Source organism: Mirounga leonina, unplaced genomic scaffold, assembly GCF_011800145.1.
Source record: "Mirounga leonina isolate KUSES-001 unplaced genomic scaffold, KU_Mleo_1.0 Mir_114, whole genome shotgun sequence".
Classification (NCBI taxonomy): domain Eukaryota; kingdom Metazoa; phylum Chordata; class Mammalia; order Carnivora; family Phocidae; genus Mirounga; species Mirounga leonina.
In genome coordinates, this window is record NW_023270265.1 from 22,345,364 (window position 1) to 22,370,082 (window position 24,719).

Genomic DNA, 24,719 nt, shown 5'->3' on the forward strand with positions numbered 1-24,719 from the left:
AACTCTGGGCAGCCTATGCACTGATTAATTAACTACGAGATATGCTATCTTTCATCACAGGCCCCACAAACTACTTCCACAATAATTTTATATGCACAGTCCATATGGGTTTGAATCCTGGCTCTGTCACTGGCCATATGGTTTTAGGCATATGACAACTTGTTTGTGCTTCAGTTTCCTCCTCTATAAAATAGGGATAATAAATAGTAACTAACTCAAAGGTCCCATGCTATAAAGATAAAATGATATCCTGTCTGTAAAGCCTTTAGCACAATGCCTGGCAACATGGAAAGGCCTCAGTAAGTGTTAGCTGCTATTAGTGGAATGTCTAAAGTGAAGCGGTCCTCAGTCTTGCTTTTTTGTCCTGAAACTGCCACAGAATACATGGCTCATGACCTTAGGTACAGAAAAAGCCCTTTGGAGGGTATCTGGGAAAGGAGCTGGAGATGGTACGTATAAACTGAAAAAGCCCAATGAATGCTAGCAAGCAACTCTTAACAAAAATGATGTATGATGTATAATTTCTTCTATAACAATCTTGTCTTTCGGCAAACTATACGAATTATTAGTAAAACAAAGAACAAAAACCAAAACGAAATCCTCCATAACATTGACCCCGAATCACTTGGTCTTTACCCTCTGCCTCCTCCAAGTCTTTTTTGTTGGCTAACAGGATCTCATCACGTTGGTCCGTCAACAGATCAGCCAGATGATGGATAATCTCTGCTCTCTAGGAAGAAAGGTAAAACATTAAACAAACAAGCAAACACATTAATCCAAGAAGAACGCACAGCATATTTTTAAACCTACTCCTCTGAATGAGCCAGGCCTTGCTCCTAAATTCAAGGTCACCATTGACTGAAATCTCCTTACCTCCTATCATTCATTCTCCACCTCGGCTCTCCTCATTTTTCCCTTCCTCTCTCACTACTAATCTTCCTGATGAATGACAGATACAATCTGTTCCCAAGAAAGGGGCCAGCATTTTGAATCAGCATGATATATCCATCTCCGCATACTCAAATCACTGGCTGTATAGTTATTTCCCAGGTAAGTTTTCTTTTACACAATTGTTTATTTAACGAATTCCGCTAAAGAGAGAAAACCCAGTCCTGGATGCTTGAAGAGACCCCAATCCTTACCCACCTAGATTAAGAAGTGTGGCAAATGAGTGTGATTACTGAAGGAGCAGAAGGAAGTGGTTTAAGAGACCAGCTAAGCTCTTCCTTTGCTTCCCTTTCTCTACTTGTAGTTATTTTAAATTCTCTTCTTTCTCAGGCCAAAGTGCTCCCTTGAAGAACCTAAATACACTCTCAAATCCATCCTTAACAACACAAGCCTTGAGAAGCCAATCCCCAGCTTCCACCTGACTGCCTTGCATTTCCAGACTCATCGTGTCTGCCAATTCACTGTGGGCAGGACCCTGACTAGAGAGCAGGCTCCTGAGCTTGCATCTAATAGGTAAGTTAGGTGATTCAGATGGGTTAGGACAAGCAGTTTTTCTCCATTTCCATGCCCGGGATGTGGCAGGATTAGGGAGCCTCCTTGGTCTCATCATTTCCATGATGTTTTTGATCAAAACATCATAGTGATGAAAAGCAACCTTAGGCCTCAGGCTACAAAAGACAAAAGGGAAAATAAAACTTGGAGAAAGAACAAAGGCAGAACAAATCTGAACCACACCTGTAACTAGAATAACTCTGTGGGGCCATGAGGAACGAAAGGGGAGACAGGCTTGACTGTGCACTAAACCTTACAGAACGACTCACTCTGAAAACCAACAAAACTATTAGCTAGGGTTATTACCTGCTCAGGTTCCAAAGTGGCCAACATCCTTCCTCCTGATCGAGCCATTTCTCCCTGCTGCTCAACAGTAGGACCTGTAAGAATATTTGCAATCAGATCATGGACAGCTACCCCAGCATGTGCACAGAACAAATGCTCAGTATCTTGGTATGCTTGTTTCCCAGAGAATCACTTGGACCAATAAAATGGCAAAAGAATATACTACATTAACTCAGGCATAAATATAAGAAACGTCTATATTTCTAAAGTGGACAACATAATTTACATCTTGTAGAGTTCTTTCAATTCCACTTTGGCTTATATTCTCTAATGTGTTTGCGTTTCAGAATGTAAATTATATGGCAATTCTATTTTTGTGAACAATTGAGAGTACATATCATATCTTATGCACCTTTGCATCTCTAGGCATCCAGCATGGGCCTAGCAAATGTTTCTTAAGAAAATGGATGCTTATATTCTTTAAATTAGTGGTTTTAGAGAAAACAGGAAGCCTAGTTGGGCAGGTTAGCTAAATTTTACAGAAGCAAAGCAAAATCCAATTTTACAAAGGGTGTTTGAAACAATACCAGAATTCAGGATATCAACACATTGATTTTGTGATCTCTATTCCTAGAGACGAGCTCAGTCTTCAGTCTCATCTAGGCCATGGTGTGGCTACCTATCATCCACAGACCATGGGACTCTATGAAGAACTACTTACCTGCAGGCTTTACTTCGGAAAAGAAGGTGCCAACTTTCTTTCCCTCCACAATGTCTGTGATGACATGCCCAGACACCTTTGGGTGGGTTCCGTTGGCAATAACCACAGAAGTGCCACCTTGCAAAGCCCAGAGGGCCGCTTTCACCTAATAGGAGAGGTTAGATTCAGACCTTTGCAGGGTCTAGTCATCCACACTTTAAAGTTGCAAAAACAGAGAATACAATGTAATATTGAGCAATCAAATGTTTCCAACAGCTCAGAAGCTCTGAAAACACACTCAGCCCGTGCCCTCTTTCCAGCCCAACTTCAGCGTGTGCTGCCTAACAATGAGCCAATCTGCCCTTTGTGCTCAGTGTTCTAAGACTCTCTAGTACTGGGACTCATAACTTCTACATTGGACTTACTGTGCCTCAACTTAGTGTCCAGTCTGGTGTTTGGTCTGACCAGAGTCTGATCCTGAGTTCTTTTAGCCTTTGCTTGCGTATCTCTTTTGTATGTCTCTGCCATTGCCACATATGATGCTGTATCTTAAGGGTATCACTTCTTAGAATAATGAGAGGGAAGAATTTCTCAAAGATTTCATAAGAAATATTTGAGCTGGGGCACCTGGCTGCCTCAGTCAGTGGAGTGTGCGACTCTTGATCTCAGGGTTGTGAGTTTAAGCCCCACGTTAGGTGTAGAGATTACTTAAAAAAAAAACTTTTGAGCTGATAACATTAGAGGATTTATGAATTATTAAAAATATATAGACCCTGCCCTTCACAAGTTTACAGCATGAATGCATTATGTAATCTTGGTAAGAAAATACACAGACACGACTAAACATAGATAAACAATAAGCATTAAACCCATATTTAGACGTGCACATTTAAGTACGTATGTGCTTAGTATCATAACCATTAGTCCCCAAACACTCACAAAGTAAAAAGGGTAAAATACTGTTTGGTTTTATATCTGTTATAGGCAGTAAGAGCATCAAACCCTTACCTTGGCTTCCATGCCACCCATTCCTACTCTTGACTTGGTTCCAAAGGTCACAGACTGCTGATCTCCAGGATAAAATATATCAATGAGCTTTGCATCATCTGACCCTGGAGGACTGTCAAAAAGACCTAAAAAGCAGACAGGAGTCAGTAATGTTGATGTAATGGAAGTGAGTGTCCCCTAATACAGACGCCCTGGGCACCTGCCAACCACTCTGTACGTGACTGATGAAATGAATTCTGTGTTCTACCAGCTCTAACCAGAAAAGGGAAGAAGGGATCTGTACAGTCTACCCATGCTGAAAATCAGCAACAGGAGGACTCTCCTTACATACTTTTATAACCTGGCTTAATGAATGAATGCTTGCCAGCATCATGGCATGACCATATCCTTAGCACAAAACTTACCAGCCCTGCCCATTGTCTACTGGGAAGCTGTCCTCACTTCTGCCACTGCTACTTATGATGCTGAATTAAGGGAGTAACTGAAAAGGACGAGTAGCCACTGCAGAAAACACACAGCAGCTGTATACTATAATGTGATTATCTCCAAGTGGGATGAAATGGGAGACAGGTTTTCATTAACTCTCACAGCACCCTCTGAAACAGCCACTGACTATACTCTCCATATTATGGGTAAGCCAATGTGAAGGTTAGGCTGAGTCAGCAGAAGAGCACACGACTCAGTATTCAGTCTGGATTTATCACCACAAAGCATATGTCCCTTTTATAACTGAATAGAATAACATAAAATATGAATTACATGAAATGTTATATGCATACAATCCATGATTAAAAATCTTCACAATTTCACTTGTAAAAAGAGCAAGCTGGAGGCTTGGAAAGAAAAGTCATGGGTCTGTGAAAATGGAATCACTTTAAGGCCTTAGTGGGACACAGAGAGGAACTGCCCAGGGTTGGGGACTGGCTCAAGGACATCTAGGCAGTGATGTTTTTAAGTTACTGCTTTTCCTGTGTGAAAATACAGCCTTCTCTGCTTCATTATTCCAAATCCACAACCCTGCTATAAACGTCCTCTCTAGGAGAAAGGAATCAGAGGAGTGAGGAAAACGGTGTCCAGTATAGAATGAAGCAGGGCTAACCATGGCAGCAATTACAGGGAGTGAAAAACCACCTTTCACAACCTCTGTCCACCATAGCCCAGCACTCCACAGCTCCTGGATTCAGGGCTGGAGTCTTCTCAGAAGGCACTATGCTATGAGATCACAAACTTGGATTGTGAGGCTGTTTTGGTTTCATACAAAAACAGCATGGGCAAGGTTGTACAATTCTAAGCCAGACCTCCAGAGACACTGAGGAGCGCCTAGCATTCTGATATTCTGCCTACTCCTCTTTTTCCCTTATGGCAGCTTCTCAAACCCATCAAGAGCATATTTCAAATTCTAAAATTGTGCTAAAAACCAACATTCAGTGGATAACTAATCAGGGTTAATAGCCCAAGCCTGTTTTATGTACATGAATGTTCATAGCAGGGTTAGTTATAATAGCTCAAATGTCTACCAAATGATGAATGGGCAACTAAAATGCGGTATATCTACAGAGTGGAATATTATTTGGCAATAACAAGAAAAGTACTGATATATGCCATCACATTGATGACCAATTTTGGTGTTTGAGGCTGCATTAAAAATGTTTACTAGAGTCTAGTTCAAATTGGGCTTTATATATTGATCTTTCAAACTCATGTCCTTTACCTTGCCAGGCAGCCTAGAAGAGAGGGAAGAGTATAGATTTTTAAACTAAACAGTTTTAGTTTTAAAATCGGCTTCTGCTAAGTACTGTGTGACTTTGGACATACCATTTAACTGGTATGAACTTAATTTTTAATTTCTTCATCTGAATAGCAGAGCTAACCTATCTACTTTGCAAGATTGCTATAAGGATTCAAAAAATTGACATTTATAAAGCACCTAGCACAGTATTTGTGCATAGTAGAAATTTAATAAATATCTGCTGATTAACTGAAAAGCATTCTTCTCTAGAGTGGCTCACTCTTATCCCAACCTAGCTGTTCCTGTACTGAGATTTCAAATTTACAGTGAATAAACATGGTACCAAGACTTCTTGCAGGTAAAGAAACTGATACATATGTATGATATATCAGACTTCCCACATGGGCAGAAGACAGCTCTATCAATCTATATCTGCCCCTATCTCCACTAGGTAGCTCCCTGCTCTTAATCTTACACCACGGGTGTGTAAATGGAAAACAAGTCCTGCCAAAGGAGCCTGCCTTGGGTGTGGGCTGGGAACAAAATAGGTTTTTCTGATCGCCTGGGAATGTAATGGGGGCCTTTTGGGATCCTGTTAGGTTTGGCCTATTTTAGACACAGTTACCATATTCCTTATGGGTCAAAATGTAAAATGGGAACAGCTTAAGAGAGTGAGAAGAGTGAACCAAGAGGGACCCCTCTGAGGAAGGCAAAAGCAGGGAAGAACAGATTAACATATAGGACCATGGTGGCCACACAGCCTGGACTTCTGCAGTGTGGCTCCACTTTAGTATCATCGGTCTCATGATTTACATTAAGAACTGGATGTGATCAAAACCACAATGAAAGAGCACTTCACTCGAATGGCTATCAGCGAAAAGGCAGATTATAAGAGGTAAGTGTCGGCAAGGATGTGGAGAAACTAGAACCCTCATACAGAGCTGACAGGGATGTAAACTGATGCAGCTGCTTTGGAAACTAGTCTGGCACTTCTTCAAAAGGCTAAACATACATAGAATTACCAAATGATCCAGCAATTCTACACCTCGGTAAAACAAAAACATGTTCGCACAAAAATGTGGACATGAATGTTAGAGCAGCATAAGTCTATCCCCTGATGAACGGGTAAACACAATGTGGTACGTGTGCACAATGGAGTAGTAGTTGGCAATAAAAAGAAAAGGAGTACTGACAGATGCTGTAACGTCCACCAATGAACCTTGAAACCATGATGCTAAATGAAAGAAAGAGGTTTCTTTCATTTAGCACACATATTGTGTGATTCCACTTTGAAAGAACGTCCAGAACAGGCAACTCCATAGAGACCGAAAGTAGACGAGAGGTTGCCTGGGGCTGGAGAGTGGAAGTGAGGAGTGATCGCTAATGGGTATGGGGTTTCCTACTGGGGTGATAAAAATGTTCTAAAATTGTTGTCAGGGTTGAGCAACTGTATGAATATACTAAAAATCAATGAACTGAATTATAAATCTTAAATAGGTGAGCTGTATGATACTTGAATTGTATCTGTATGAGGCTGTTCTAAGAAGACAAACCTGAAATGCCTGGAGATGACAACATTTTAGCATTCAAACTGTATCTCCCAGATTCCCTCACCTTCTTTCGAGCCATAAAATCCCTTTGTTAGACCATATGGATCAGAAAATAATGGTCCATAGTAAAAAAAAAAAACCAAAAGGACTCAAACAAAGAGGGGAATTCATGTGCTCACCCATTTAGTATTTAAAACAAAGGTTAGATAAAAGGAAAGGGCATTACTTTGTACCTTCTACATCTGAAAGAACAATCAGGAGGTCAGTTTTCATTTCCACAGCCAGACGCGCAGCCAGACTATCATTATCTTTAACACTAATAACCTGGAATGCAGGTAAAAAGTCAAAAGTGAGTGAACTGGGCAGTTCAAGGTGTTCACAGCATTCTGCTAGGTTCTGGCAGGCAAAATTAATGACCGAGTGCATGGATGACAGCTTTTATAGGCCCCTTCTGTCTGCAAAACACTGTGCCTACTGGCCACCCCATTTCCAAACACGCACCCTTCGCTCCACTGCCACGCCAAGCCATGCTCACAGCACCACCTGAAATCACTGTAGCACCTCACCCTGTTCAATGAGACCCCCCTGACTTCAGAGGAGCTTATGCAGCCACTGCTCCGTGAGGCCAGCTTCTGTCCCAATTTCTCCATCTTGTTTATGCCAAACTTCCGGTGTTAGTACATGCAGCATAGCATTAGTCTCCAGCATGCTCAACCCTTAGGAATACTTTACCCACATTTACCCCCTGGAGATCACTATTGGGCTCAGCTGGGGGCACGACAGCATCATTTGTGTTGACAATGGGGACGATGTTCATTCGGAGGAGCTCATGAAGTGTCCCATTAAGGTTCCGGCGCTTCTGCTCGTCGTGGAAATCCAAGTTGGTCACCAAAATCTGTAAGTTATCAAATGGATTGAAAATGCAGAAGGGAGGGAAATTATGAACATCACAGCAACAACATACAAAAGATGCTAAGAAGAGAGGAGTTAAACTCTAGGTTTCTGGATCCCATACAGATCGAAATGGAACACACATCTCTGGATACTTATCTAATTCATTTAGAGGTGGGAAAAAAATGCATCACTTGGAATATTTAAGGATGCTCAAGACTTCTTGTAAAAGTACTTTAATTCTCAAAGAGCTACTAAATCTCTTCTATTTACAGAATTAAGAAAATTAATGTATGAACTTTAGAGAGATACACTTTGGAGGAAGTGATGGCCATCCATTATTTCTAAAATATCTCTGTATCCTAGCATTGGATTCAGGGGCTAGCCACAGTAGGCACTGAAACATGAGGTGTGTGAGCAAAAGAAGTTTGTCCTGCCCAAAGAAGTGTAGGAGACAAAACGGAAGAGGGCTGTGCTGTCCCCATGGCTCCGGTCAGCAAAGACTGTCTGAGTGTGTGGGATTGGTCTGAGAGGTTTATGAAGGCGAGTCTTCAGTCAGAAACTGAAAGAAGGGCTAGACATAACTTAGTTCAGGGGAGGCGATGAGCACAGCTACTCAAAGGTCCAGGGGAGAGCTGGATGTGGGGGTGGGCAGACAGCTCCACTTCCTTGTTTAAATCAGAGTATTAGGCAATGGTTAGCAGGAGAAGGTAACTGAGGATAGCAAGGAACTAATGGTAATAAGCCCTGAAGCTCATGAATAAATGTTTCAATGAAATCTCTCTGATGTTTAAGGAAAAAGGTTCTTGCAATGTGGCTGAAGTAGGAAAGGCGGCAGGCAGACGGTCAAGAAAGAAGGTACCCAGACAGTGAAGGTAGGCATAGTTAAGCACTGAGGGTCTGGTTATGGTAACAGAGAAGATAACAGCAGCCTTAATGATACACAAAATGGAGGTAAGGAAGACCATGATAACACAACTAAGGGAAATAATCTACTCATAAATTGGGAAAAAATTTATTCAGTACTTCAGAAATGTCAGGCCCTATATGAGCTGCTGAGATAGAGAATAAAACTGTTGATGGTTTGGGGAAGGTGGAATGGGGCACATTTTTTGTAAGGCTAGATCACGAACTCTTTTTCAGGAAAGTCAGTCCTGTAGGAAATAGGACCAGGTCAAAGGCAAGCATATAGATTCTAGCCATGGGGGGTGAAAGGTCAAATGATAAAATAAACGTGTGTGTAGGACAGGCAAGCAGGAGATATTAAGGTCCAGTGAAAATACCTGTTGCTCAAACAGTTTAACAAAGAAGGAGTAGAAGATAAGAGCCCTAAGAGAGAAGTGGAGAAGTGCAGTCTGTTAGGATGCAAATCAATTTCATTTTTATGAAGAAAAAATAAGCTGCATTACTCGTTTAAGTCTTTAACCTGACGAATAACTTGGTGGAGATTTCCAAAAGCCACTGAGAACCGTCTTTATTTTTTTTAAGATTTTATTAATTTGGGGCACCTGGGTGGCTGAGTCGTTAAGCATCTGCCTTCGGCTCAGGTCATGATCCCAGGATCCTGGGATTGAGCCCCGCATTGGGCTCCCTGCTCAGCGGGAAGCCTGCTTCTCCCTCTCCCACACCCCCTGCTTGTGTTCCCTCTTTTGCTGTGTCTCTGTCAAATAAATAAATAAAATCTTTAAAAAAAAGATTTTATTAATTTATTTTTAGAGGAGAGAGAGAAAGAGAGAGAGAGCATGTGCGTGCACACAAGCGGGGGGGGGGGAGGGGGGAGAGAGACTCCCAAGCAGATTCTGCTAAGTGTGGAGCCCGATGCAGGGCTCAATCCCATGACCCCAAGATCATGACCTGAACTGAAATGAAGAGTCGGATGCTCAACCGGCTGAGCATCCAGGTGCCCCTGATAATAATCTTTAAAACAGGATTACTAAAGACAAAAAGGAACCACAGGAAAAGGTACAGAGGGCAAAGATCAAAGATTTCTTGCAGATAAGATCCTAGGGAAGGCAAACGTGTGAGATGGACCCACGGATGGATGCCTGTTGCAAACTGGAGGGGACAGAGCTCTTTCACATCAATATTAATGGAAGCCATGGCTGATGTGCAGCGACTTTCAATGCTACTTTCATTAAAACCAACCAACCAAAAAAAAAAACAAAAAACAAAAACCCCTCAAAAAACATCATACCCAGGAAAAAACAAAACAAAAGTATAGTTACTAGACCTAAGTTTCCTCATCTGGCTCCAGATACTTTTAAAAAAATTAAAGGCTGAAATTGCCATTGGATTGTGGAGAAGAGGAGAGCTGATAATAGCGGCTGACAGAAATTGAGATTTCTATTATATTTATGCTAACAGGAAGAAAAAAATCTGAGTGGGGTCCCCAGCTACAGACAACAGGTGGACAAGTCCATGCCTTTCTGCTGCAGTTCACCTACTCAAGGACACTTTGGAACAATACCACAACGTCACTGTGGATAACACTGTGAGAATTATGAAGAAACAGAAAAAGCAGTAGGAAATGAAAGACCAAAATCTGAAAGGATGTATACATAACAACATCAAATATGTAAAATAACATCTGTGTAAATGGTAGGATCAGGAACAGCAAACGAGTTGGAAGACAGTAACTTGGGGAATTCAATTTTTTTCAACTATTTTGTGAAATGACTTAGTTGTCTTGTGATATTTACGTGTTTCTAGTGTGTAGTTGTATTGATAATCAAAGATACAACTGAAAAAATAATTCTGGAAATTTAGGTAAAAAACAATGTGGAAAGAAAGTTCTAGAACATTCAGGGGCAACCACTAAAAATGTACAAGTTTCATAAGGCCTGGAACCATGGTTGATTTGTTTATCACAGCATCTCCAATGACTAACATACTTCTTGGTATACCGTAAGTGCTCAATAAATATTTGCTGAATGAATGAAAACCAATGATAAGCACTCCTCTCTTTTCAATGCTTGGTAGAAATTTATTATATAAGGCAACCAGGTACAAAGAGAAGCAAGCTGCCTGAGGTCAAAGAAGACAATGAAATAAAGATATCTAACTTTCCTGGGGTGCCTGGGTGGCTCAGTTGTTAAGCGTCTGCCTTCGGCTCAGGTCGTGATCCTGGGGTCCTGGGATCGAGCTTTGCATCGGGTTCCCCGCTCTGCGGGGAGCCTGCTTCTCCCTCCCCACTCCCCCTGCTTGTGTTCCCTCTCTCGCTGTGTCTTTCTCTGTCAAATAAATAATACCTTAAAAAAAAAAAAGACCTCTAACTTCCCTGTCTTCAGGAGAAGGATAAACACTTAAAGTAGTAGCCATAACAGTTACTAGCACAATACCAAGTGCTAATAATTACTGGAAACAACGCTACATTAAATGTTTTTCCTATATTTTCTCACTGACTTCTTCCAAAAACCCTCTCAAGTAGGCACTGATATTATCTTCTTTTTTCAGATGAGGAGACTGAGGCACAAAAAGGTTAGACCTAAAGACTTTCTCCAAATTTCCCAGCTAGCAAGTGGTGAAGTTAAGGCAGTCTAGCTCTAGAGCCTTGCTCATCACACCTCTGCTCCACGGGAATCACCTTCACAGGTCCCACACCTCTCTGCAATGGCGAGCCTCTCACCTGGGCAGCACAGATGCTGTACTGGGTAAACATGGCCTCATACAAGGCCATCAGTCCACTCTGTCCGGCGGCTGCGCAGGCTCGTGCTTCTAAGACTGGAATTGCCTGTAACACACAAATAGATATGGTGTGGTTGGGAGTGAGGGAAAGAGGCCTGCTGACCAGTTACAGGGGCTGGGGAAGCAGCACTCACCATCTCTTTCAGCTGGTTCTGCCCCGAGTGCAGGGCCTGCCGGACGCTCTGAGACAGAAGGATCTCATGGCGCAAGCGCTGCTTGCCAAAGGCTACGGCTCCACTGGTCACCAGCATCATCTCTCGGCCTTGATTCTGGAGCACTGACACCTGACATTGAGGAGGGAAAAGGCATGAGTCACTGTATCAGCTCTTTCCTCTCTTCACAAGAGACTCAGGTAGGGTAGATAACTGAGTGGATCCCAAATGCTGGTTTATGGATCAGCACTAGGCTGGCTCTGGAAGAATCACCCAGGTTGTCTGGTAAAAATACAGATTCCTACATGCTACTCAAATCTGATAAAGAGAATAGACAGAGGTCAGAATTTTGAATAAGGGGATTCTGGTGTGCAGGCAGCTTTGACATCCACGGCACTTGATGGTATCTGTGGGAGTCTATAATGCAGAAGGTCTAGCAGTTCCAGAAAAAGAAGTCTGGAGCTAAGAACTGCAATGTAAACTTAGCAGATGGCTTCTCAGGTTCTAAGGCATGATGTGGAAGATTGAGGCTCTTTCTGAGTTATACTGATCCCTATGGGTCACTTTAGCTAGACCAAGGACAGATGCTGACCCTGTTCTGCTCTGTCTGCCCAGATACAGCTGTGGTCACTTTGTTCCCTACTTTGGACAGATCTACATTGGAAGAATCAAAGATTCAAGCTGCAAATAGAGTCCATATTCCTAATATGTCCATTCCTCCTGATGTTTGAGCCCCAGAAGCTGGCTCATTCAGAGGAGCATGCGACTCCTGATCCCGGGTTGTGAGTTCGAGCCCTACGCTGGATATAGAGATTATTTAAAATGAACGAACGAATGAATGAATGAATAACTTACTTTAAAAAATAGAAACAAATGTACCACGGAAAAAAAAAGAAAATTTCATACTTAACCACAGTGCTAAGAATAGTATTATAAATCGCCATGTACCCAACACCCAGCTTCAACGACTATCTCTCATGCCAATTTCCCAGTCTCTAGTACTGCCTGTACAGTAGCCCTGCCATTATTTTAATACAAATCCCAGTCCCCGGACATATTATTTCATCTATAAATATTTCAGCAGTAATTGCTAAAAGACAGAATATATCTGCATACATCCAAAAACCTAAAACATTTCAATAACTCCTTAACATAAAAGATCTCATCAGTTATAACACTGCTCCAATTTTTTCAGCTTGCCAAATGACAGTGACTGAGGGGTCCAAAGATGGGAAAGTCAAATCAGAGTGTAGTTACTCTTGAGGCCTCCTCGGAGAGAGCTGGGACTCAGCCTGGGCTTCCAGGACTGAGAGGATCTGCAACTGCTGCTAAGTACACGGTGTGAATGGTGCCCCTGGAGTTGTGCAACCAAGGGGTTCTGAGGAAGAGGAGGCTCTAAGAGTGAATTCCAGGTGGGGGACAAGGAAAGGAATGAGTATGACATGCTGGTGGGCCAGGGAGGAAGTAAGCTTGAAAGCAGTAGTGGTGGTCTCACCAGGGAGAATGGGAAATAAAGTAGGTCATTCCCTGAGGCAGTTGCATGTCAATGAAGTCTCTGTCTTTTATAAATATCAGCAGAGTCAAATCTCACCGGCACCTGGTTTTGTAAATAAAGTTTTACTTGAACACAGCTATGCCCATTCATTTACATATTGTCTATGGTTACTTTTGTGCTACAATGGTAGAGACAAGTAGCTGAGACAGAGACCATCTGGCCTACAAAGCCTAAAATATTTACTATTTGGCCTTTCATAAAAAAAAAAGTTTACTGATACCTGCTCTTGGCAAAGATAGGTAGTGGGATCTGTAATATGATGTTTAAAGTCTAAAACTCCCATGTCACCCCTAAAGGTCAGTTTCTTTACTGATAGTCTACAGTCAGCCTTGCTTGCTCGCATAGCCAGTGGGGCATAAAATTCCCACTGGAAACTTCTGCTTTGAGCCCTTCCAAAGGTAAGATTCCCTGCACAGATCTCTTAGTAATTCAGTCTCGAGACAGACTGTGGTCCCTGTGCAAATAAAAACATTGGAGTGCTTGTGCATACATGTCTCTCAGACGCCCAATGCCTGCTTGCACTCTCTCTCTTGCTGCCTGGTATCCTCTGCCTTTAAATGGAAGTCTTATATGGGTATTCTCTGTGGAGTCTGCTGAATCCTTTCAAATATCTGAACTTGGAAAATCTTTGCAATGATAGCTCATATTTATTTCAATATTACTGGCCTAATTAAAAAAGGAAAGGCCTAGCAAAACAGGAACAAAAAAAGCTCAATATTCACAAACATCCATCTGGGTACTCAACCTTGGGTGCTCAACTCAACATACCAGTCACCTGGGGAACTTTAAAAATCCAGGTGCTTGAGCCCCATCCCAGAGACTGAGTGTGAAGCCTAGGAATCTCTACGCTCCTCCAGACAATTTTAATGTGTAGCCAGGATTAAGAATCACTGACATATACAGCGCCTTATCACTAAGAAGCCTGAGGGATGAATAGCATGAAATCAACTTTACTCCTTAACATCCCCTTTGCTTGCCCTGGGATGCTGGGTCCACTTGTACCTTTACTGGAAAGGTAATTTTCAGATTGGGTTACATCTATTGTACTCAAATTATTTTTACGAGCTGATAAACCTGAACTGATGGTTAGGATGGGTTAGGGATAAAATTAGGGTTGGAAAAAAACCGAACAAACCTGAACTGATGGCTTAAAAACTCCGTATTATTTTTGTTCACCAGAATCTTCCATCTTGGCAATTACCTGCTCAACAATAGATGCGAGGCGCCCCAGGGCAAGGCCACACTCATCCCCCCGGGTTACTACAGCACTTCCGAGTTTCACCACGATTCTCTTGGCATGCTTCAGCTCACTGCGGTGGGCAAAAGACTTGCCATGTGTACGATTGAGGGGTACAGTGATAAAGGGGATGTTGCTCCAAGAACGAACATGTCTGATGGCTGAAGGCTGGACACGATCTGTAGCTCCCAAACAAAGTCAAATGCAAGAAAAAAGAGAAATATTTAATACAAATTTCTCATTAAAAAGATACACATACAATATTAACCAGTTTAGCCAAAAAATAGTTTTATCATTCTTAACTGACTAAAACCAGTAAATCAAAAGCCAGTATATCCAGCATGTTCTTATTCTAATATTACACCCAGTACACAGGTCCCAGATACACTCAAACACTGTGAAGAGTTTAAACACAACAATCTTTCCTCAAGACAAGTTGGCAAAATATATCAAAAGTCTTAAAAATGTTCACATCTTTTGATCCAGTAATTCTTTGTTCGGAAATTTATTCTAAGAAACTAATTAGAGATGGAAACAAAAAGATTTATCAGAAGGCTGTTCATCAGTGTTATTTATAACAGGAAAAATCACAAGCAGAGTAAACATCCAAAAAAGGCAGGATTAATTAACTTTTCCATAATTTTTAATAACAGGAAAATGCTCATGAAGTTTCCTATGTGTCTAAATGCACAGAAAAAAGATGAAAATAAATCAAAATGTTAATGTTTTATTTTGATGGAATCACAAGTGATTTCAATTTTCTTCCTTATTCTTGTCTATGTCTTCCAAATTTAAGCAATAGAAATACACTGCTTTTATCATCAAAAAAAATGTGTGCTTTTAAAGAAACCACACCACTATAAAAAGAGAGTGAGCCTGACTAGCAAAGACAATAAACAGCGAAGTAATTGGTATGAGTAGTAAAAAATCATGACTAATCCACCTACAAATTTTCTCTCTGCCATGGTAGCATGATTCCAGATGTCTGTTAACAATGGTTAAAAAAAATGGGATAGCTTTCTGAAGGACAAGGAATGTTGGAGTCAGATATTTTCAATCCTTCTGGATATCTGCCTCTAAGCAATCCTTTCCTGATTCTTTTTTCTTGCAATGCTATACAGGATTTCTAAGGAAGCAAATATTATCTATGTATATATACCCACACATACACACACACTCATATATAGGTATACACAGTCTTGTTTAAAAAGCTAAAGATTTATCTACATAAAGCCAAAAGTAAAACAGTAGAAGCTGAATGTCAGCCACTTCTCAAGGGTCCAACTCCTCCTGCTGGCTGCTTACTAATTATGCATTAGCCCTTTCTCTCACAAATGAGAGTTTTCTACTTTGAGCAGGGCACACCGCCACCAGTCAAAAGACTACATTTCCCAGACTTTTTGTGCAGCTAGACATGGCCATGGGACTTAAGTTCTGGTTAGTGATATACATGTGAAAATGTTATGTGGGACTTCTAGGAATTTCATTCAAAAGAGAAGTGCTTCCTTCTTCCCTTCATCCATCCTGCTGCTTAGAACATGGGTATGAGGCAGCAGCTCAAACATATTTTTAGACTACAAGGAAAACATCAAGAACTTTGGAGTAACAAGAAAGGAGTGTGGATGCCTAATGATTTCACAGAGCTATTCTGAAAGCCCTGGGCTGCCTCCCTTCTTAGAGAACCCCAGGTTCCTTTTAAAAGAGAGAGAGGGGTGCTTGGCTGGCTCCATGGGTAGAGCATGCAACTCCTGATCTCGGGGTTGTGGGTTCGAGCCCCACATTCGGTGTAGAGATTACTTAAAAATAAAAATCTTCTTAAAAAAGAGAGAAATAGACTTCTATCCTGTTTGAGCCATTATTATTTTGGAGTTTATTACACACACCTGACCTAACTGTAACTGATTCAGCAGAAAGAGTGCCCAGGCAGAGGGGCAGGTGAGGCCTTGCTAATGGACGGTCTCACTCACAAGTGGACCTTCTCTTGGAGGGATTCCCTGATTGCAAGAAGCAAGTCAAGATGAGTAGTACAGGTCCTCAGCGGGACTAAACTTTAGGTACTTCCTCCTCAAAGAGTTCTCTATGTGTCATTACAGGCAATTAATAAATACTTGAATGAATTACTATAGTAATCATTCCAAGCCACTACTCTACACTGGTACTATTGCAGAGTAACTTCCTCCACTCGGATCAACCATTATCACCTCCCTTTATATTTACGGACAGATTTCCCAGATTTCTCTAGAGCCACTACCTCTAACTCCTGACCACTAACTCCTCTAACTTTAATGTAGCTTCTATTGTTTTCTCTATGCTGTAACAATGGAGGGTAAAGTGAGCAGAATCTTATTCTCATGGACCAGAAGATCATTGTGTGTTCTCCTCCCTGCCTCCTTCACACACAAATCTTAGAATGAATATTTTTAATGAAGCAGTAAAGAGTCCTTTCTTCCCTCTCTTAAATGACCACTTTAAAAAGTGATTATGGGGGCGCCTGGGTGGCTTAGTCGTTAAGCGTCTGCCTTCAGCTCAGGTCATGATCCCAGGGTCCTGGGATCGAGCCCCACATCGGGCTCCCTGCTCTGCGGGAAGCCTGCTTCTCCCTCTCCCGCTTCCCCTGTTTGTGTTCCCTCTCTCGCTGTGTCTCTCTCTGTCAAATAAATAAATAAAATCTTTAAAAAAAATAAAAATAAAAAGTGATTATGTTTCAGGTTTGTGGAGACACAAGAGAGATGATATGGTCTTTTTTTCACAACAGGTTTGCAGTCCAGTTCCTCGCACAAAGTAAGTCCATCTTCTGGGATGGAACTGGGACCTGGCACCCTTGCTGGACCCACAGATGGGTTGTCTCTTCCTGCTGGGGGAGTCCCAGGGACTACCAGGCTGGTTTGTTGTTGGGGCTAAGTTCTGTGGAGAGTTCCCTTTCTTCAATAAGTTCATCAGTCTTCAGTGATATTATTATAAGCAATATATACACCTCAGTCTAAGCTTAAAAGTTGTATACATAGTAATTCTGGCCTCATTGACCTGATAGAAAGAGGGGTGGCAGAGGGAGAGACTTACTTCCCTAAGGTTTGGACCTGGGATGTTGGTGGCTATTTGCAAAGCTCAGAGCTACACCCAAGTACCAAGTATCCCTTTGATAGCTGTCAGGACTAGGCCTGATAGCCATTTTTCTTTCCTGTCCCTGCAGGCCTTATCCTGTCCTGGAGAGTGCTAAGCATGGGTGGAGCAGGGTAAGACACAGATAGTGGCAAGCATGTCAGTCCAGGTGATCAAATGGCAGAATCCAATCAGAATCTAGCAGGCCAGGTTAGCATGAAATAGGCTCCTGATCCACAGTTTTTATCAGCAAAGATACCAGCACACCTGGGCGCCAGGCAGTCAAGGGTCATTCTGGCTATAGGCAAATGGATATCAGCAGATCAGGGCTGACAAGGTTCAAGAGGAAACAACTATGAATAAGGTTTCAAGCAAGTAAAGGATCAGTTACATCCAGTGGATTCTAGCACCGGGGAGAGTTCTGTGGGATCCAGGGCTTTTTGGGCTTCCTGTTCAACAACGCAGAGGACCTGTATTACCCCCAGATTGATCCTACCTTTCTTGGGGGCATTTTTTTTTTTTTAATGTTTTACAGTGTTTCATACTTTTTAGAGTCCATATTGAGGACTGAGAAGGCCTTGATTAGTTAGGAAAAATCCAAGGCTTCTGGAGGGGCAATCTCTTCCCATCTTCTAGCGAACCTTTAGGCTCTAAGTCCCACAGAAAAGCCATCTCCTCCTGGTTAGTATGAGAGGTATGTGTGTGCACCGTATTGGGGGTGGGGTGAGAAGAGGGTTGTCCATATTCCTCAAAAATGCCATGCACCGTACTCCAAGGGAGAAGTCTGTTACCTTTTCAGCATCAGAGTCCTTGTGCTCAGCAATCAATGAGCCTGTGTTCCAGGCCTGAACAAGAGAGGACCCTGACAGGATTTCTATCTCCCTTCCTGGCCTTCCATTTTCTTCTATGTTTATATGTATATGCTTTCTCACTTGGCCTTTCTAGGGCTCTGGAATCTAGAGAAATCTGGATACAAAAATTGAAAAATCTAGAGAAAAGATCAGAAAGTACCTCTTTCTGTGAATTAGACTAATAAGAATAAACAATAATAACAATAAAAATACTGAATACTTACTATATACTAAGAGCTGTGTTAGGTATTCACACATCTTTTACAGAGGCAGAGGATATACAAAAGGACAGGTGTAGGTTCTGGAGCTAGACTATCTGGGTTGGAATCTCAATCCTTCTGCTTATTTGCTGTTACCTTACCTATCTCATAAGGTTGCTGTAGGGGATAAAATGAATTGATGAACAAAAATTGGCACAAAATAAACACTCAATAAGTATTAGCTGATATTATAAAAAAAAAGTGTCCACTATTGCTGTCATCATACTGAATTCTCATGACTTAAGTCTCATGAGTTAGGTATGAGTTAGTTGGTGTTATTATTAGACTCATTTTATAGATAAGGAAACTGAGGCCAGAGAAGCTAAGTAACTTGCTAACATTACCAGACTGCAAAAATGGCCACAATACTTTGAAACTTCTTCCACCAACAGGTAGAATCTGTTCTCCCACCCCTTGAATCTGGGCCAGCCCTATGACTTCTTTTAACTAATAAAATATAGCAGAAGTAACACTGCATAAATTCTGAGCTTAGGCCTCAAGAGGCCTTGTGGCTTCCCTGCATGCTCTATTTGGGAACCCCGAAAGCATCCTATGAAGAAGTCATGTTTAGTCTGCTGGAGGACGAGAGACCACATGGAACAGAGGTGATCCATCATCCCAGCAGAGGTCGCCCAGCCCTCAAGAATCAGCCCTGAGCCAAAGAGTTCTGACACAGACATAGAACCACTGTGCAGCTGAGCTGGGTCCAACACAGAATTGTTACCTAAATCTACAGTTGTTTTAAGTCACTAAAGTTACTTAGTAAGTAAGTAGCACAGCTAATTTTAAAACCCAGGGCCCCTGGCTCCAGACCTTGATCTTTTCTCATATTCTTTATGTGAATGGGAAATAGAAATTTTTGGAAATAGAAATTTTTTTCTATTATGATGATGATGATAAGCTTCATTAGTTGATAAGCAAGTTCTCTTACAATAAGGTCTGGAGACAGACTATTGGTAAGATTTAATTGCTATCAAGGAGACAGCCACTCAAAACATGATACATAGCCCTTCAACAAATGCTGCTGAATAACTAGATGTCCACAGGCAAAACCATGAACTTTGACCTAAACCCTACACCTTATACAAAAACTAACTCAAAATGGATCACACACTTAAATGTAAAATGTAAAGCTATAAAACTTTTAGAAAAAACATAGGAGGAAATCTTCAGGATGTAGGGCTACACAAAGCTCTTAGACTTGACCCCAAATGTACAATCAATGAAAGAAAATATTGATAAATGGGACATCATCAAAAAAAAAAAAATCTTTCCTCTGTGAAAAATCCTGTTAAAGGAATGAAATGATAAGCTATAAATTGGGAGAAAATACTTTCAAACCACATATCTGTAAAGGACTAGTATTTAGAAGAGAAAGAACTCTAAAAATCCAAAGGTAAAAAAACAAACAATTTAATTAAAAATGAGAAAGAGACATTTCACTAAAGAGGATATGAAGATGGCCAACTAGCACAGGAAAAGATGTTCAACATTATTAGCCATTAGGGAAAAGCAAGTTAAAACCACACCGAGGTATCATTACACACTTATCACAATGGCTAAAATGAAAGAGTGACAACATCAAATGTTGATGAGGATGAAGTGAAAGCGGACTGCTCATACACCACTGGGGTGAATGTAAAATGGTACAGCCATTCTGCAAAAACAGTTTGGTAGTTTCTTATATAACTAAACATGCAACTGCCATACGATCCAGCAACTGAACTTCTTTGGCATTTATCCCAGAGAAATGCAAACTTTGTCCACACAAAATCCTACACACAAATGCTCATAGCAGCCTTATTCATACCAGTAAAAAATAAACAACCAGATGCCCTTCAATGGGTGAATAGTTACACTAACTGTGGTATACCCAGTAATAAAAAGGAACCAACCGAGGGCGACTGGGTGGCTCAGTTGGTTAAGCGACTGCCTTCGGCTCAGGTCATGATCCTGGAGTCCCGGGATCGAGTCCCACATCGGGCTCCCTGCTTAGCGGGGAGTCTGCTTCTCCCTCTGACCCTCCCCCTTCTCATGGTCTATCTCATTCTCTCTCTCAAATAAATAAAATCTTTAAAAAAAAAAAAAGGAACCAACCGATATACACAACAACTTGGATGAATCTCCAGGGAATTATGCTGAGTAAAAACACCCAATCCCAAAGACCACATACTGTATAACTTCATTTATATAACATTTTTTGAAATGACAAAATTATAGAAATGGAGAACAGATTAGTGGTTGCCAGGGCTAGGGATGGGGAAGAGGGGGACAGCCATAAAAGAGAAAAGTGAGGGATCTTGTAGTAGTAGAAACGTTCTTATCTTGACTATATCAATGTCAATATCTGGATTGAGAAACTGGAAAAACATGTAAAGGGCATAAGGAATCTCTCTGTATTAGTTCCTACTATAGCACATGAATCTACAATAGTCTCAAAATTAAAACTAACTACAAAAAAAAAGGTAATGAACAAAAATAGCCTGTAAAAAACCTTGGAAAACAAATATAGGTAACATCTTACTTGAAAAATTTTTAAATTTTAAATAATTAGGCTTACAAAAAGCTGTACAAAATTAATGTGTACAACTTGATGATTCTGTAAGTATACACCTGTGAAACCATCACCACAGTTGATGCCATAAAGCTATCACCTCCAAAAGTTTCACTTTATTGATAAATACAAACACTCAGAACATTTCACCACTGGCTGCTTCCTTGCTTACTGTCTTTGTCCGAATCTGCCAAATTATGTTTTTTTCTCCTTTAAAACCTTGCTTGAAACACTTCCAAACTTCCCACATCCTTCTAAGTTTCCTACGGTACATACGAGATCTGGAGAGGGCTGTGGATTGGACCCAGGGCAGGAGACGCTGGCGGAAGGGCTGGGACCCGGAGCAGTAGACTTGACTCAACATGCTGCGATGTGGTCAATGATCAAAGTATCTGTAGAACGCATTTTTAAAAGATGAAAATGAAAATAATAGGCAATTAACTTTATTTTCTTCCACTTCCTCATACTCTCAGAGTAAAAGCTTGACTCTTCTGCTCCAAACTCCTTTGTATTAGGGACACTCCCACCTGCTCTGTATATAGAAAAGAGAGAGACAAGAAATGGCTCCTTCTCAGGTCCCACCTCATCCTTCCTTTCCTAGGATCTCCTTAAGTTTTTATGCAAGCAAATGACAATTAAGGATTATACATATTCTGAGTGACAAAAAAAAGTTAAAGTACGATGTTTATGTATGGATACTAAATGTTCACTACAATTCCTACACCATTAGGGAGTCTCAAACAAATCAAAAACAGATCTAACATCCAATAAGCGGCCATCTCCACCTTCCTGCTATCACCTCCCCAAAAAGCTCTGAAAACCACATATTTGAAATGTCTGTTTGACCCCTGCTGACACAAGAAGAGGATGGAAAGGCCAGAGGCTACTGTCATCTTTCTTCTTGCTGCCCACAGGAATCTAAAGCATACTCTTGCATGCCTGGAAGGAGTGCAATGCCTGCAAATGGTTGGCATCTTAAATGACTATAGGCATATCCCGTAGAGGATGAGTACATGGCTAGAGACCTGAGCTGGGAATATGGTGGTTATGGGCATTTTCCGGCCCTGGGTCAAACTTGAGGCTTTAGATAAAGAATAGTTTATTTCACAAAAAGGTAGGGGGCTCCCTCCTATATATGCATGGAGAATAAGCCATTCATTATTGCAGCTCTCATGCTACAGGGACATTGCTGTTTTCACAAGATAAGAAAAACACTGCACCCTCTTTGCTTGCAAGCTTCTTTTTAACTTTTGCTCTATGGATTGGTGAATATATTCCAACCCTCTTAAATGTGTCTCAAAAGACTAGCAATTAGCCCCATAGTGAAGAGAAACAAGGAGTGGCATGTATGGCTCTTCAATTTATATTGCACAAAGGCACAGAAAGGGGAGAGACAAGATTGGCAGGATACATCTGCTGTAAAAGATATGTCATCCAATAGGCAACAGAAAGTGTTAAGTGCTGTCTTTGTTGACTTCAGTTTGTGACAGTCTGGAAGATCCCAAGAGAAAATTATCTGCATAACATTTGAGGAGGACATAAGCCCATGGTCTTTGTGTGCTGCTTATATAAATTCCTTTGGTAATTGTTTTTGTTTTTTAAGGATTTTATTTATTTGTCAGAGAGAAGGAGAGAGAGAGAGAGCACGCATGCACAAGCAGGGGGAGCAGCAGAGGGAGAGGGAGAAGCAAGCTCCCCGCCGAGCAAGAAGCCGGATGCGGGACTCGATCCCAGGACCCCGGGATCATGACCTGAGCCAAAGGCAGATGCTTGATGCTTAACCGACAGAGGCACCCAGGCATCCCTCCTTCAGTAATTGTTGCTAAACAATTATTTACACATGAATTCTCTAACAGGAATGCCAAGAAGATAAAAGAATCAAATTGAGACACTAAAATTCTAGTTCTGTCTCCTTCATGAAAACTTTCTCAGCAGTTCTAGCATTCAAAATTAGATATAATCCTACAGGTTAGCTTTTAACTGGTTTATGTGTTACTGTTGCTTTTTCCACCTGGATTATAAACTTCCCACTGACAGCATGGTAAACTGGAGAGGGAACATGGACTGTGGAGTTGGACAGATTGGGGTTTCAGCTCTGCGCTTGCTATGCTAGCTGTGTGCCTTTTGGAAGGTTACTGAATCTTTCAAAGCCTCAGTTTCCTCTTTTGTAAATCAGGGACAGTAACAGAAAGAACCTCTCGGGATTATTGTGAGAATTAAATTAGACAATGCATGGAATCTTGGGTACAACAGATGCTCAACAAATGTCAGGTGTGCTTCTTCTAGGCACTAATGATGTCCTACAACTTTCTCTTTATTTCCTTCAGGATGTGCCACAGGCATAAGAATTCAATAAATATTCTTTGATGGATATAATCACGAAATATACTTATTGATTGCTTACCTCTCTCTTATCTAAGAATAAGTGAAAGCTCTTAATGTTCAAGGTCACTAACTTGTTAGGTTCAAGACTGACCTAGAAACCAAGCCTTCCTGGCCTCTCCCCTATACCACACCTCTGATTGACTGCAATGAATGGTTCTCCTGTCAGAGTTTATTACGCTCTCAAAAAGCAGACAGCTGATTCCAGGGAGCAAAGGGTATGTGTGTCTAGACTCAAGCGCCGTCGGTTAAAAAAAAGTTTCTATGTTTTGACTCAGGCCATTTCTCAAGTACCTCTTTTACTCGTCTTAAACAGAATGCCTTTATCTTACTGATCTGGTCAAAGAACTGAACTTTAGTCCCAACAAACTTCACCCAGAAACACAGGCTTGGTAGATGGTTCACTAGCCAAAGGCAAAGACGGTGCGATAAATCTCGCCGCCTCAGAGAGCAGGGGATAATGATGGGGGGCGGGGGAGTCCAGGTGCTCCCTGCTGTGCCACGGAGGTACTACTCACAGACCTTGTGCCGCAATGCAAAGGGCGGTCGTGAGCGAACTCCCCCGCTGCTGGGGGCCTGGTTTTGAAAAAGAGGGTCACGAAAGCCCGGGGGGGAGGGAGCGCAGGGGACCACTCACACAGGCCGCTGAGAGTCGGCGTGTGGCCGGTTATAAACCAGGGTACATCACCAGCAGCGAGGCAGATGCACTGGAAGCTGACTCCGGACTCCCGGAGAGGGGTCCGCTGAGCCCTCAGGCCTCCACCTGGACCAGTTCCTCCACGTGGGAGTAACCAAGGGCGGCCGCGGAGGTCAGGTGCCCCAAGCCCCTCGAACCGTGGAGCCTCCCCGCCCAGGCGTATGGGACCACAAGGGCGGCCAGGGCGACCTGGGCCGCCCAGCCAGCCGCCATAGGTCGCCGCGAGCCCACCCCCCAGTCGCGGGCCCGGCTTCCCGCCCGGCCGGCGCTCCCGCAGCCCCCTGGGTAGCCCGCGGGCCGCCGTGCACCCCTTCCTCCGCCGCGGCCCGCGCGCCCCATCAGCCCCCGCGGAGGCGCCGGCGCCGCGCCATCCCCGCCGCCATCCCCGCCGCCATCCCCGCCGCGTACCTGCTTCACGCCGCCGCCAGACCTCACTGCCCGGCCCCGCCGCCTGGTCCGCACTCCACGCCGGGCAGACTCTGGCGCCGGCTTACTCTCCTTTTTCTTCCGTCCACGTCCCGCAAGATGACGTTACGTCAGCGGCGTTGGAGTAAACGCAGGCCGCGGAGCCTCCGCCGCTGACGT

General features: G+C 42.3%; 1 protein-coding gene across 3 annotated transcripts in view; it reads right to left on the bottom strand.

The window, feature by feature from the left end:
• ALDH18A1 (aldehyde dehydrogenase 18 family member A1) overlaps positions 1 to 24,719 on the bottom strand; it is a 37,760-nt gene extending 13,041 nt beyond the window's left edge. The window contains exons 1-11 of one of the 3 annotated variants that reach the window (XM_035025837.1): positions 24,543 to 24,719; positions 21,332 to 21,447; positions 14,256 to 14,470; positions 11,482 to 11,631; positions 11,289 to 11,393; positions 7,515 to 7,667; positions 7,006 to 7,096; positions 3,494 to 3,618; positions 2,507 to 2,651; positions 1,807 to 1,880; positions 637 to 730 (exon numbers count right to left, since the gene is read on the bottom strand). In XM_035025837.1, coding sequence (XP_034881728.1) covers positions 637 to 730; positions 1,807 to 1,880; positions 2,507 to 2,651; positions 3,494 to 3,618; positions 7,006 to 7,096; positions 7,515 to 7,667; positions 11,289 to 11,393; positions 11,482 to 11,631; positions 14,256 to 14,470; positions 21,332 to 21,419 — 1,240 coding nt within the window. In that variant the 5' untranslated portion in view covers positions 21,420 to 21,447; positions 24,543 to 24,719. Of the gene's footprint in view, positions 1 to 636; positions 731 to 1,806; positions 1,881 to 2,506; positions 2,652 to 3,493; positions 3,619 to 7,005; positions 7,097 to 7,508; positions 7,668 to 11,288; positions 11,394 to 11,481; positions 11,632 to 14,255; positions 14,471 to 21,331; positions 21,538 to 24,542 lie in introns of those variants that run through there. The other 2 variants (XM_035025821.1, XM_035025829.1) reach the window with 2 other exon arrangements.